This window comes from Triturus cristatus, chromosome 4_1 (assembly GCF_964204655.1).
Source record: "Triturus cristatus chromosome 4_1, aTriCri1.1, whole genome shotgun sequence".
NCBI lineage: Eukaryota > Metazoa > Chordata > Amphibia > Caudata > Salamandridae > Triturus > Triturus cristatus.
Window position 1 is genome coordinate 395972139 of NC_140585.1, and position 16161 is coordinate 395988299.

At 41.6% G+C, this 16161-nt stretch overlaps 1 protein-coding gene across 2 annotated transcripts in view; it reads right to left on the reverse strand.

The window, feature by feature from the left end:
• Positions 1-415: 415 nt before the first annotated feature.
• Positions 416-16161, reverse strand: part of LOC146855000 (patatin-like phospholipase domain-containing protein 2) — a 312239-nt gene continuing 296493 nt past the window's right edge. For both annotated transcript variants that reach the window (XM_085652465.1, XM_085652464.1), the window contains exon 9: positions 416-1303. In XM_085652465.1, coding sequence (XP_085508591.1) covers positions 1048-1303 — 256 coding nt within the window. In that variant the 3' untranslated portion in view covers positions 416-1047. The remainder of the gene's footprint in view (positions 1304-16161) is intronic.

Below are 16161 nucleotides of genomic sequence, written 5' to 3' on the forward strand. Positions count from 1 at the left end.
AGAAAGACAAAACACCCTATTCTTTGGGTAAGTGGAGGTGCTACTGGCTGAGATGAGACCTATAATGTGTGGAATGGTCCGATCTTGGACAGCGGTGTCTTTCCCACTCACATTACTTTGCATACTCTTAGTCCTATAGTTATTCCTGATATAGACATACAATTTCTAGAGTGGAGTACACCGAGGACACAAAGAACGAGGCTACTTCAGATTTCAGTCTGATGAAGAGTTGAATCTCTATTCTCCCTGCTACTCTTTGAAGAAAGGTTCGTAAAACATATTATTAAAGCTGGGGTGCCAAACGTACATCAAGGAGGCCCGGATGCTTGCCAGATTTTCAGAATAGCCATATAGAATAAATAGATTTCAATACAATGGAACTCAAGAAACAAATGTGACAATAAGTCGTAGAAAGTGACTGTGTAATCAAACAAACATTTTAATGTACTGTTACTTTCAAATAATTACAAAATGTAATTGAAGGCAAATATCAGACAGATGGTTCACTGTCTAAGACAATTATTTTTCACATGTAAAAGCACAAAGGTTTTCATTTCACATTATTTCTTACGTTGTTGTAGAAAGCATTATTGGGAGTAAAATTTGTCTTCGATTGACTAAAATAGTTACATACTTCAGAAGCATCCATTTGATACTGCATGACAAATTAAAATTTAATTCGAAGTCATTTTGGTTCTCCATCTGCAATGGTCCAGTAGATCAGCATCTTCCCTCTTATATACAAATAATTTAAGAGTGAACACATATTTCAAGAGAGATAAATAACATGGATTTTTGTGAGCTAGGATGCTCTTCATTAAACAAACAAATCAGGTATAAATCACACATTTAACAAACGTGTTGCGCATGTTTCAATGAACTAAGGTGCAAAATGTACATTTGCCAGTGTAAACATTTTCTTTAAGGTTCGCTGGTAGGAGATGAGCTTTGGATGTACAACTCATGACAAACTATCGAGCGCCTTCTTCTGCAACCTTTCAACATGCCTCTTCAAGGACACTCCGAGTGTACTTCTGAAAAGATGTCTTAGTCTTCACTGGAAGTGCTCATTTTCACACCTGAATCTTCAGGACTCAGGAAATAAATCTGACTGGAAGACATGTTGAAGCTTTCATTAGGACTAATGGAAATTTGCTCCCCAGTCAGACCATAGGGGTACGGAAAATCCCAGAGCCAGTCTTCAAGATGTGCAGAAGAGCAGTGGTAGTTCTTGGTACTGAGGTAGGATGCATGCAAACTCAATTTAGGCGGAAGGCTCATGCATTTTCTTAGTGTCCCGTTACTGTGAACAACAGAAAGAATAATAGGTATGTCAACAACTGTTCTGATACAGGACTTCTCGTTTTAATTTTTTTGTTTCCAAAAACATTACATGACAATTGAACATACATTTGAATATGGCACTATAAATTCAGTCAAATTTCATTGCAAACCTCTCTGATTAAATGTCTTTGTTCAGAGATAGTCAAGTAAAATATATCAATTAATAAATCAATTGAAAATGGTCAGATAATGATACAGTCCAACAAACCTGGTACTGCATTACCTGCCTGACATGCATTCCTGGTGTGTCTTTCAAGTGAACATTCAACCCTTTTAAGCATCTCAAATCATGTAGTATTACTCTTTGCCTCATTACATCGCCTTTCAACCAAATATTTAGACTGCCTACAAACCTGCCAGAGATCTTCATGAATCATGCTCCTGCTTCATCCAATTTATTCATTATTTACTGAAACGAGGTAGCTAGTAAAGCAATCAACACCATTTACTAACAAATTTGAACATTCGCTATGTTTCCTGCCAAATTCCACACACCCATTTCTTAACATTTCATTTTGGTGTCTAGAATCCATTTTGCGCGATTCTCCAGAACTCTTTACTTTTGTTTGTTAACACCTTATAATCTTATTTCCCATTTGGAACTGACCTTATTGGCTGCAGTCCGCGGTTAGTTTTTTTTTAATAGGTCTCAGTATAAAACTAATACACTTTTGTTTTTCTTCAGAAGATGTTATGGGCCTCAACATTTGTCCTCTAGAGCCCAACTTCACTTTGTGATCAGGACCTCTGACTTTCACAGCAACCAGTAAGGTTTCCTCACTTTGGATGGCCTACCAACCATCTACAGTTCTTGATTGTCTTGAAGATTGTCCATTATGATGTACTCAAAATCAAGGGGGTGGGTGGAGTGCAAAATGTTTTTACGAGGTCCTACACACAAGCTCCTACCCTAGGGGTAGTTGAATGAGTGTCAAGAAAGGGTTAGTTCCTCCTTTGCTAAAGGTGGCCACTGGGGGTTGACCCGATTGGCTAACAGTCCTATCGCAGGAAGACCGGAAAGTCAGATCTTGGTGCCGTCACACTCCTGTTAGGGTGTCATGCTTCGTCATTGGGCGCTCCTCGTCAGGCCGGCGCTGCAATTTCTGATGGTCCTGGGGTCTCTTTGGCGGAGATCTTTTAGATCTGAGGGCACCGTATAGATGAGTGGAAGTGAGGGGGCTACCCAACCGTGAAGCTAGTGAAGTGAGTGAGTGATGGCTAAAATAGACTGTGGTATCTAATGTACGATTTTACTAGAGATTTGATATGTTTTATTATATCCAGGACCCATCTGTCTGTGGTAATTGTCTGCCACTGACTGAAATAATGTGAAATGTATGTTCTTCTGGTTGAGGTGATAGCAGGAAGCGCTGCAAGCGGCGAGACCTCAACACTGTTTTCTGACATTATCCCTGGGCTGAGGTTGTTGTTTCCATCTGGGCTGTCTGGAATAAGCAGCCTGTGGTGGTGCACAATATGTTTGTTGATGCTCGTAGGAAGGGTGAAATGAGGTGTAAACCTGAGGTTGATGTTTCTGGTAACCTCCGCGAAATGAACAAGCTCCTCAACCACATGCTCCACGAAAGGGGGTCTTCCTGCAATTGAGCGTACCCAAAGCCTTAGCTGTTTCAATGCCCGCCTTAATGGTCTACAAGGCGTCAATATGTTTGCCAAAAAGCGCATCGCCATCAAAAGGCATATCCAGTATTTTGCTTTGCACCTCAGGGAGAAATGTTGTTGCCTTCAACCACCCTTGACGCCTAAGGACAGCCACTCCAGCGAGCTGACGAAAGGCTAGAGAAGCCACATGCATAGAAGCATCTATTATCATTGATGCAGATCTCACACCTTCAAGAAGAATTTTCTCAGCCTCCAGTTTTTTGTCATTAGGGAGGCGGTCCACATACGGAGCGATATCTGACCACATTTGGGGGACGTATCTTCCTAATATCGCTAGCGCGTTAGCCACACATACAGTAGTGTCTGGGGTGGTGGTAAACCTCTTTCCAATATCATCAAGGCGCCTTCCTTCCATGTCAGGTGGTGCAGTGAAAGGCGCTGAAGAATTTCGTGATCTTTGTTGGACAGCTTGTGAAATAACACAATCAACTTTTGGGTGCCCTACCAGACAAGCTGGAGTATAATCAGGACCCTTATATTTTTTGTCTAGTCTGGGCAAGACTGAAACAACTATAGCAGGGGTTTTCATGACTTTTGCACCTTCCTCCCAAATATTCTCTATAATGGGTATCGCTCTCACAGTCTTTCTGGATGGGTCTTTAAAATCATAAAGAAAACAGTCAGACTGCTTGAATGTCATTGACAATTGAGAGCGAGAAGCTACTCTTTCCATTAGTGCGTGGAAGCCGCCAATGTCCTCCAGCGGAGAATCCGCTGTTTGAGGAGCTGGAGAAGCAGGTGTTGAAATAACAGTCTTCCCCCACTCATTACCGGTTTGTTTTTCACCTTGAGGTTCACCCTCTTCAATCTTTTGCTGTGAAGGCAAAACAGTATCAGTCACAGGATACGTCGTAGGAGAAGGCTCAGACCTACATGGAGGAGATGCTAGTGATTGAGGGTTAGGAGCACTCGAAAGAAAACTAGTACGATAGTCATGCAGCATGTCTTGCAGTTCTTGTACTAATGTCACAGGAAGTAAGACCATGGGCTCACCAACAGGCTCCATGTACTGCATTTTTGCATGTGGAGTATGAAAGTCCTGTTGACAGAAACTTTCATAGTCGTCCTCAACATCGTCCTGATACTGGACGTGAAGCTGAGAGGGGCTGTGAGCAGGATCAAACATTCCATCATCATCAGATTCCTCCCAAAAAGTTAAAGGTGGCAAAGGTGAAACACCTGAAGGATTCTAGAGAAAAAAACCTCGTTGAAGGTGTCAACGAGAACATCGTCGACTGGTATAAAGGCGTTAGTTGCAACATAGACGGTTGTTTACAGCCAGGTGTAGGATACAGCATTATCAGCTTCGTCGACGGCAGCAGCTTCTGTGTCCTCGATGAGGACATGATAGGAGCAGAGGATGAAATCATCGTCATTATCGTTGACAATGCAGAAACAGTCGTCGACGACGAAGAGATGGTCATCGACAGAACAAATGTCGATGAGGATGTCGATGAGGAAATAGTCATCTACGTCCATGAAGTCATTGTGGACGAGACGTTGTCAGCGGAGATGGTACCTTGGTTGTCTTAGGAAGAGTTGTCGGCGGAGCCGCCGTCGATTGTGCAGCTGTTTTGGTCATTGACCAAGCAATTTTCGACAACTATGCAGGAGAAACATGTTCCGATGGTGATTGTTGCATTGACGGGGACCCAGAGGATAGTGCTGTCGACGATATAGACTTTTTAGAGATTGTGATCTTCATGGATGGTTCTGAAGATGTTTTTTCATGATTAAGTGTCAGATGGCTTTTCTCCTCAGTAGGAAATGAATGCTTTCCTTTTTGTGAGGGACCTAAAGCTTCAGGACAAGACTTTTTTTGGAAGTCTCTTTTCTAGAAACCTCAGGAGATTCATGGGATGTGTCTCTTCTTTTAGATGTTTCTTGAGAAGCCTGTGAGGTAGAGCTCTCCTCATCCTCAGAGACTACAATTTCAGACTCATTTTTCAGTCTCTGAAGCCAAATTAACAACCTACCCTCTCTATCTTTAAGGATTTTGGCTGAGAATATTACACAAATCTTGCAGTCCTTTACATTATGCTGGGGGTAGAGACAGTAGATCAAGTTCTTATTGGGGTCTTCTGCATGCAGTCTCTTTTTACCACATGTTCCACACGACCTGAAGACACCTTTCTTTGAAGAATTCGACATTTTAAGATGATATCTGGTAAATTGAAGAAGAAAACTGAGCAGAGCTCAGGGAGACTCCCTGTCACAATAAGTGCGGTAGAAAATCTGAGGAACCTAGCCTCTCTTGGGAGTGTTCGACAAGGTGCTGTCGCCCATTGGTTGCTACTTAAGTTTGGTTCTTTTTTTGCAAAAGAAAGTAGATAGGCTATTGCAGTGACTGTTCATTGCATTGTAGCCTATGGTAATATTAACTACTGCTTTTAGAAGTATACCGTGGGACTCCCACTATGACGACTGGGATGATTCAAGAATGTGAATCTATGAAAGATTCAATACTGGAGAATAATGTTGTTCCCCTTTACACTTAAAGGTAACTCTAGCCACTACCAGCGATACAAGGGAACCCTTTGTCCTCCTGAGCTATCTAGCTGGCAAGTTAAAGTCTCACAAAAGCTCTTACCTATTCCCATTTCAGGACTTTACTTTTTTTTAATTGACGTCAAGCAAAGTTAAGCCATGGACCCACAGTGGGAGGGGGAGGCAACCAACCTCCTGCATGCACCAGATTCAGTATTGAAGGACTCACTGTAGAGAATCTCAGCTTTTTTTTGTCAACCTGCATGGTGTATTTAACAAATAGCAGACCAGACCCCAGCAACCTAGAACTTGTATGGACCCATCCTGTGAGAAAAGACTTGAATACACGTTCATGCCAATGCCTTGTATTTTGCCTCCAGTGTTAGGAGTAGCTGTGATGTACAGTTACTCTTTCTGAGAGGCTCAAGTCTTTGCTATGTATAGATCCTACTTTGTAAAAGAATAAGCGCCTGGTCCAAATTCTTTTAAGAGGCCCACTGATAACACTGCAGAATGTTGAAGGTGCCAAATACCAAGGCAGTCTAGTTTTTACCTCACCCTATCCCTCTTTCACCCACTAGTATTCTCTCCATTATCCTATATTGCACGCTCGTAGATTCCTTTTCATCCCTGCTTCCTACCTTTGCCTTTTTTCTATCTTTCTCTTTCTCCTTCATTTCCTCTTTTCAATTTCTCGTTTAAAGTCAGATGATTGAAAAGGAGTCCAGATCCACAAAAATGCCGGTGGGCCCTCACCTGTTCACGTTAAGCATTGGCGATATAGCAATGCCAATGGGGTTCTGGTTGGAGTCTGTAATGATGTTTTCATTACAATCCTCTTAAATGTACTGAGAATAAAGCAACTTTCTTTTTCAAAGAAAATATCCTGCCTAGAAAACAAAGTGGACAAATGAAAAGGAATTCTTCATTGGAACCAGGGCACATGTCGAGGGTACACTGCTTCTGCCTACTCTGTTCACAGGGTGTATGCAGTCTACCCTGCCCAGAGGTTGAGCTCTACAGAAATATAGATAACTTGTCCTGGTGTAATTTTCAGACACGAGGATTCTTTCAGCAACGCCTGCACTTTGTCTGCTCTTGCTCCAGGCAGCAACGTACAGGCAGAGAAGGGGCTTATCAGATTCCAGCTGGGCCCATAACAAAGGCTGAATTGAGGGGCCATCAGGCCTCCTTTTAACCACGGGGCAAATTCCACCGCGGTGCGGCGGTTTGAATAAGTGGTCGGGGTCGCGTCGGCCAACGGACGTGCGCAGCACTACGGAGGTAGTGCTCGCGACGGCCGTTGGCCAACAGGCGCAGCGAAGGGGTTATTGGAGTATCCTGGCTGGGAGCTATGGGGAGCCTCACACCTAAATGCACAGGAGTGCAATCAAAGGCACACAGCTTGACACTTCACAGGTACAAGAAAAAAATGTTTGTGACTTTGTTCAGTCCCTGTTTATAAGAGATATGCATGCACTGTTAAGCATGTCATTTTTTTGGTCTTTCCCAGTACTTACACAAATAATTTAAATACTGCTACTTTGATGTATTTCTTTTAGAGCACTATAGTGCTATTCATCCCGTTTCAGGGTGTCAGAGTGCTTTACATCACATGTACACATTACATATTGACAATAAATTGTGGGTAAACAATTTACAGGATGTGTTATGTAACACAATAAACGTTACAAAATGTAGGAGTCCCATATCCTTCATAGCTCAGTAGGCTATATTAGAAGTATTACAATTTATGAACTGCAAGTCACAAAAGGATCTGTGTTAAAAGCAGTAACCCATTGACATAAAATAAAAATCTGTCTGTGTGTTACATAATGTGCTTTGCAGGAGACAAAATAATGCTCTATGCTACTATGTTTCAAAACTGGGACGCGAAAGCACCGATGTCACCAGAAAAAACTTCACCCTCCAGAGTCATCTTACCATTGTTATTATCCCCCGAGATTTATTTAGAACACAAAGATCTCTGTAGCAGATGCCTTAACCCCATAAGATATTTAAAACCTTGGTTAGTCTCCTCACTTTAAAAAAAACCCCAAAAAAAAGACTTGCCAGATACCTGGTAGCCCTTCACTACCAGATAAAAAGTCAAGAAAAAACAGACTCTAAAAGTAATCTTACCGGTCAGCAGGTTCCTGATGTAAGCCTTAGCTATAAAATAGTTAACGAAAACAAACCATCTACATTACACATCATGAGGGATCATTGCAGTTAAAGAAAATATGGAAGTAAGAAGCTGACACTTTGCTGCATGGCTAGCGTTGTGGTTTTCTATGGGCAACCCTAAGGTGACAACACAGTTTTTTCGACATAAGAAGCTGCATGTCGATGGAAATGTATCCCGGTTCCAATCAACCATGCTGCTTGGTGCGTTTAGCGCATTTTCATTTTTATATTGGTGATTGTTTTCATATACACTTTTTCTATAAAAAATATAAGGAAAACACACAGCAAATGTTGCCTTTTGTCGCGATTGTGTCTTTTTTGTAGGTGATTTGAATTTTTTTCGCTCAGTTGTTAAGATTTCCGCACATGAATGAGATTAAGAGTTTATGAGCATAGATGAAGTTCTGTTGAGGGAAACCTACTTATCCGAGGCTGTGCAGGTCCCGTAAACCCACTGAGATTGTGAGTAGCATTGAAACCGGAAAACGCAAGGCAGTTGAACACTTCCTAATCCGGACCGATGTGCCCTGATCCCGTAATCTGAGCACACAGGCCACGCCAGTTAGCTTCACAAAGAGAACCCGGATACAAACTGCATTTTTGAATCTGGCTGACAGTTTTAAGGTAAGCAGAACGCAAAAACGTTCGGGCATGACAAGGACAGGCAGTTTCCAGAAGTCCCCTCCCCCAATGTTATGAAATTTCATTCTATCAGCTCTAGTGATGCTGGAACAATTTTCAGAGTGGGGGTGCAGCCATTAGTGTTAGATCACTGATGTCATAGGAATTTTGAAAAATCCAAGAGTTTCATAAAGAACAAGTACATATAGCAAATGAGCTACACCCATTCAGCAGGAGTGGTGAGGAGTGGTATGTAGCCAGTGGCGCAGTTTGGAGTACATTGTTGCAAATATATTACTAAAGCATGGTGTGGTAGAACATAGCCATTTACAGATAGCACATTTTCCACTTTAATGCCCACAGAATTAGCATTGACATGCAGTTTTACTCTTTATATAGCGCACAAACGATAATGTGTTGAAATCGGGTTTCAGCAAATATTTATCATTTGCGTATCACCAAGTAAAGTGCCTTGATTCGTTTTTGATCCTATTAAAATCTGTTTCCATCACTCTTGAGAATTACAAACAAGCATTTGCAATGCAATAGGTCTCGCATTTGCAAGAGTTAGAGCTATTGGTATTGTAAATGACAACTGGCCTTGTAAAATGTGGGACATGGTCTGGTTTAAAGTGAATGTCCAGCATAAACTACGCTGTAAATAGCCCCTTTGGTTTCAAACATTAGCATCTTGATACCAACGATTTCCTGCATAAGAGATCCCAATGACCCATGCACGGGCTCCATAATGCCAAAAATGTCCACAGTATGCCAAGGATGGTCAGCATTATGCCATGTATGAGAAACATAATATCAAGGATGCCCACAATATGCCAATTATGAAGCGTATTTTTGCCAGGGGTATGCCAACAATTCTCAGTGTGAGAAAGGTGGACATCACTACACCAAAGACAGGCACCATTGTGCATATGATGACTAGAATATAAAAGTAATTGCCTGCACAATGCCACGGATAGCATTGGAATTCCAAGGAGGCCCACAATATATCATGATTTACCTCAATTATGTCAGGGACTGCACTATGCCGTAGGTTAGAATCATCATATTATGGGTATCTACTGCATGTCAATCATACCACCCTCAGTACCGTATTTTGGGCCCAGTAATGCTTCAGGTGCGCATCAACATGCAATAAATCTTATATGTGTCCAGAGATGCCACTGCTAAGGTCACGCTGGCAGCCACAGAGGGACAGTCCACGCTGTGCTAGAAAACAGACACTATCATTACCACACACACACACACACACACACACCCACACACACACACACACTGCGTGACACACCCACTCATGCACACAAATGCAGATACGCAAACATGCACACGGTCCCCCAGGAGCAGCAATTCAGTACTGTGGACCACAAGCATGCCATCAAACTACGTCTTTCAACTTTGATGATTGAGTGCACAAAAATATGTCCGTACACATGAATCCAAAATCTACATCTAGCATCGACCCAACTGTATGAATTTCCCAACTCAGCACAATGCCTGGGAGTAGCATTAATCAAAAAATGCCAGTCAATAAACAAGTTTCGATCTACAGTAAGCATTATGATGACAATGGGGTAGTGAGCCACTCGGCACCCACAACACCATGAATGACTTAGCACACACACCAAGGACTGGGCGCAACCGAGGGGCTGAGTAAAGTGCACCTGCTCGCACGAGAGCAGTGTGCGCGCCAGACCGAGTATTGTGCCTATGTGTTCCTGATTTAGCACAGATAGACAGGACATCGCACCGGTGGTACACGATCAGCGGAGGCCCTTACAATTAATGCATGCCTTTAACCACATAATGTTAGCGCATTAAAACAACACATTTTTGAATTGTCGATGCATCAAGTATAACAATGCCAAACACGATAATGACCTTATAGAAACAAGCATGGAACGCTAAACAAGCTGGTGAAGGAACCAGAGCTGAGGTTCAGCACCGCCATGCATGCTGTGCAGACCATAATACTGGTCATGTGGCAACGCAAGAACCAATCCGGGTGCGAGGTTTTATTCAGCACTAATGTGAAAACATGCGAGACCTATTGCATTGCAAACGTGTGCTAATAAAATTTAAAAAAGCGTTAGGAGAGAGCGTGTCCTGCGTGCAACATTTGCAGATTTAAACAAAAAATAATGTTTCTCGCTCAAACGAATTAAAAGTTACTAAAATACTACAACGGGCATTGTCATGCAGTGAAAGGCCCTTTGCAAAGATGAACATGGCACCTTTCAATTAATGGTTGCTGTATTTATATGCTAAACTGATACCGAGATGAAACCTCTGCCCAAATAGAATTAACATTGCGTAAAAATAACAGCATAACAATTTCTGCCACAAAACGTACTGCATTATTTCGCACAATTGGTCTTCTTGCTTCTTAAGTTATTTAACACTGCCGCATAATTTGGTCACCCCCTGAAGCAAAATTCCAGAGGCACAGTACATGTTTTCTACACTGAACATAGTGACTGTTCAGTGTAGAAAACATGAACACAATAGGGTGATATCACATATCTTTAAATGGCCTTGACCTTTACGGAAGTGAAATCATATTTTTCTTCGGTCTTCTTTATTATGAAAAAGTCTATCCCCTCAAGAGGTTTCTATCCTGCCTCTATGTTGCTAGAAAGTTTGGGCCCACACCTGCTAGAAACCAGCACCCTGGGCTTTCGATATTCCTTACAGTACTGATGGCACTACCGAGCCTCACTTCAGGCTTTGGCTGTAGGCAGAGCCGGCCTTTGCTTCGATGGCGCCCTAGGCATAAAGACATTTGGCGCCATCGCTGCTGCTTGTGAATAAAATGAGGCGGGGTCACTTTTGTGTTCACAGGTCAGCCCCTGACTACATCAAAGCAGGAGTGGCCCTCTGCACAAAACAACTTGGCACCTTACCCACAATCACCCAGCTCTTTCACACTGCAACAAGCGATTTGTCGGGTGGGTATTCGCGCGTGACAGCAAGGGGTGAGAATGAACAAGCAGGACACATGGGGTGTTGACAAACCATTAAAAGCACGTCAAACCGAGTCAAGTGAGATGGCCGGACCTATTTGCAGTGCCTAAATGCAGACAGCGGCTCTCTGAATATTGCCACCCTGGGCCGGAGCAAAAGCAGGCCCTGGTTGTAGGACTGCCCGCGGAACCATCTGGGAGCAAATTTGACACATACACTTAAGCATGAATGCCAGAAAGAACCCCAGCACTGACAACATCCAGCAATGGATGCTTACATGAAGAGTGCGATCCCCGTGTTGGCCATGGCGTAGGAGAGCCCCAGGATACCACTGCCCACAATGGCGTTGCTGAGATTAAACACAGACATTCCAGAGGAAGTGGTGCCCGGACGCTGCACAAAGAGGAACAAGCCCGCGAATGGTGCGCGCGAGATGCGGGAACTGCTCGTGTGTGCGCGCGCGGTTGCGAGCAGCAGCATAGGTTTCCAATTATCGCGCCTGTGTCTGGGTCCGATAATTGGAAACATATGACGCGCGTAACAGACACCAATAGGCCATGGGCGGAGCAATGCACCCGCATTTGGCCAATTGCGTGCTGTCTTTGTAAAAAAAACGCACGCAAAGGCCAATAGCGTGGCCCAAAAGGAAAAGCACACGCTCGTGTGTGTGCGATTCCTAAACCCCCTACAAGAGGTCTCTCGCTGCGCGAGAGACCTAAAAATAGTACTGCATTTGTGCTTTCCTAACTGCTGGTATATTTTTATATATTTGTACAGTTCATTTACAGGTATTTAAATTTTGTTGTGAATTGGTAGAAAACAAATGACATTCTGCAGCCTTCCCTTTCACACTCTGCACTCCAGCAAGAATGTTATATAGTTCACTTTACAAAATCCTCTTCATTTGTAGTCAGAAAGAAAAATAAACACCAATCTTTATGTTAAAAGAATGAACAGCCGTTTGTCAGAAGACATCGCTTTATTCTCATTCACCTTCTGAACTATAGCATGTTTATTTTGGGTTTTGCAGCACCTTCCGCACCCCTACTTGCACCACCTATATTCACCTCCAGCAAAATAAAGCACATGATACATGGGGCTGGGGGAACTGTCATCACATGTGGGAAACTGAACCAGTATAGTCTTACACTCAGCTTCTAAAACAGTTAATACTTTATTGCAAAAAGGTGTGGTTTGGGATATCTGAAAAATGCCACAGAAAGTGCAACTGACAATGAAGTTACTTACCTTAGGAAATGTTCTCTCTGATTGATACAGACGCTCCCCAGATCACCCAAATGAACCCTTGTGCCAACTTTTAGAAAATGTGATGTCACTTTCAGAGTTTGATTTGGCTGCATGCACGAAATCTCCATTATTAGCCAATCGCCCAGATGCAGATAAACCTTGTAACCTTTCTCCACTGATGGTACACCTTCCAATTAGTTGAGTGACAGACTTGAGGAAGAATGGAAGTGCTTTGAACTGATAATAGTTTCCATCTGCAAAGCATCTTAAGATACTGTTTACGTTTCGGATGTATGGGGATATTAAAATAACACATCCTCTAATTCAATAGAAAATTATCTTTTGCTATAAAAAGCAAATTTCTTGGAGGATCACCATTTAAAATCTAGGATTCCTCAGAAACTTATCAAACCTTAGATCTAAGGTGGGTCTCAAATCACTCTTCTTTTTCAACTGTAGAAAGAACTTTGAATAAAATCCCAGGTTCCTTTAATTTTGTGGCACTTTCGCTCTAGCATTCTCACGAATAGCTGTAAAATAGTTCAGTAAGATGCTTGTGCTTCTTAGTGTGTTTGGAGGAGACCAGTTTATAAATTCTATGTAGTGCCCTTTTCCAACAATGTCCAACACCAAAGCATCCAGCAAGATCTCCAGTCATTTTTGATGGAAAACCTAAATGCACCTACACACTGGCAGGGTTGATAGAGAAACGGCACGCGGAATGGAGTCAGTTATTTTTATTTTGAACCTGCAAACGTTTTGAATTATTTGCTCACATATTCTGGCCTCTTTGTGACTGTAAGCAGTGGTATGGATGGAATATAACCATGGCCTGATGAATTTAAGGACCAAAACTACCTTTCTGCTTGCAATATCCTTTATATTTTGATTGAAATATTTGTACCCTGACCTATAAATGTCAAAGTTAAAAAAAAAGAGAATAAAAATATCTGCAAAAAAAAAAAATTGGAAGAGAACATGCAAGTAATAGGAAACTGGTGAGTAAACATACATTGGGAATTAGGAAGTAGTAAGTAAAGGAAATAGTAACAATAATTAGAAAAAGTGTACATACATACTAAACATGTATAGGAAAGGCAAAGGAAAAAAGAAAGCCATGGACTGCCCACTCCAGGAAAGAATACTTATTTTTGAAATAAAACAGTTTAAAAAAAATTTAAATTAATACTACAAGGAAGAGACTAGCACTGGAAAAGCTGAATGGTCTGGTCTTTGACAGCTGGTGCAATGGTTAATAAAAATAAAAAAAAAAGATATATATCTATATATAAATAAAACGTATGCCACAAAAAGTTTTTTTTTTTAAAAGACGCTGCAATCTAAATGTGGCCATGACATAATAAAAATTCTGGAATTTAAAAAACATTCAATAATGTGGCCTTTTTCAGAAGGTTTTAAAATAAAAAACATTTTTAAGTATCAAGCCTTTTAGTTGTGCTATGCACTGTAATATTATTTATGAAGAACAACAACAAAGTTCTAACCAAGCACTCAATGCACATGGTTAAAGGTAAGGATCACTGGAATTATGTGTCAGGGGATGGTCAAATTATATGGTAGGGTTGACTAAATTATGTGACAAGAAAAGGCAAATTATGCGGTGTAACGCGGCTCATTTTGTGATAGCATTACTTCATTATTTTCTCATTTTTACACTTATTAACACTGCCTGTGCATAGGTTGCACCTCATTAGTACCAGTTGAACACCCAAATTTAAAAGTAAGCAACAGAAAGGTGACTACTTTCGCACAGGGCCTTCCACTGCACAGCAAAATGTCCCTTCATTCTTATTAACCGTTTCAGCTAGAAGCACAGTTTTTGGGGTGAAAAATCTGCAATTTTTGTAGAAACGGGACATTATCATTCCATAATGATAACTTCATTATGACTATAATGGCAGGTGCATTAGCAACCTTAACACTCGTAGTCACTTAACCATTCACTCTTTCCCATGGGGTCCCAGTTGCGGCCTTCCTTATCTGGTGGTGCGGTAAAAGGAACTATATTGTTCCTTTCACAGTGTTGTGCTGCCCTGGAAGTGACCATCTGTCTTTGTCTGATTTAATAGATATGCTGCAGGCTTATCTGGAGCATTATATTTTTCTCCAATCCAGCTCTTAACATGGGAACCGTCCAATTTAATTTATGCTATGAGCATTTTACCCACAGGGGCTGTAAAGACTGCTATTGAGTGAACTGTCTTTCTAGCTTTCTCTTTAATATCATCTAAGAAACGGGACACTTCAGTTGTAGTGACAGGAAGGCTGAATTTACTGGAACCTTTTTCTCTTAAAGCGTGACAACATATAGCTTGCATCTTTCGGGATTTTAAAGTCACTCCATCGAGATGACAAAATCATTTTGTCAGCAATGTGGTCCTAATCGTTCATTAGACCGAGCTACCTGATCAATTTCCATCATCATACGTATAAAGAGAAGAAGAAAGGTTGGTTGGTCCGTCATACGACGTCTCAAATCATGAAGCAATAACAAAAAAGCATGACATTCTGGACAAATTATCTATGTTAGCAGTTGTAGGGGGTCAACCAGTAGTTTTTAAAGGCTACAAGACAGAGTAAGCCTGTAATAACATGGCCTACCTTATTAAGGTACAGGGCCCCTCACCCACTGAGGTGGCATGCTTCATCATGGAGACCTGCTCCTCTTCGTGTGGGGTGCAATACCAAACAGGCACTCTTAGAGTGCTCTTTATGGCGATCTTTGATCACAAGGTTCAATAAGCCCTGTGTGACCGCTTCAACTCCCTCTTCTGAGAATTCTCTTTTGTCTCAATGGATAGCAGTGGTAGATTTAGAAAAAAGTGGTTAAACTGGGGTGGATTCATGGAGCATAAATTATCTGTAGAATCCTTTTACGATTCTATGGATGATTATGCCCAGTGAATCCACTCCAGTTTTTAAATTTTACCGTGGAATACCACTAATTAATACCTTACATTAGAGATTACCACAGGTAATCTCAACCATTTTTTTCCTTTCTTCCCAACCCTGTTAAGTTTCTGGGTGAAATGTCAAATGAAGGCTGAGAAAAAAGGTGGGGTCCCAAATGCATTTCCCCCCAAACATTTTCTATAGGAATTCTAGGAAGCATTTTAGAAAATACATCTGACCACAACTACACCAAATTTGGCAGGAATCTAGAGCTTTACTACGAAAGCACGCATTTTTTTTGTTTAGATTGGGTGTAATCCACTAAAACGATTTTGTGAAATATTTAAGCATGCAACTTCGAATATTCAGTGTGAACTATCTCCACTGCAACATTGATCAATGAGAAGAAACTCTCTCAGCGAGACTTTGGAGGAAGGAGGGGTAAGTGGAATGGAAGAAGCAAGTCCTGCAAAAGGACTGGTTGAAGGACCCACTGAGCCTTTGTTATTCCCTGCCATCTGCATAGAAATTGGGATAATGTAAGTACCTAAATGGTTTTTCTTAAGAGCAAAACAAGCCATAAAGCAGCAGAGAGCTCAAAGGCAAGCATTGAGTGAAAGAGTGATAGGAGACGTAGCTTAATTGTGGACCTTTATGGTGTGTGATGTAGTGTTTTTGAAACAACAAGTGAGTCTTCAACTT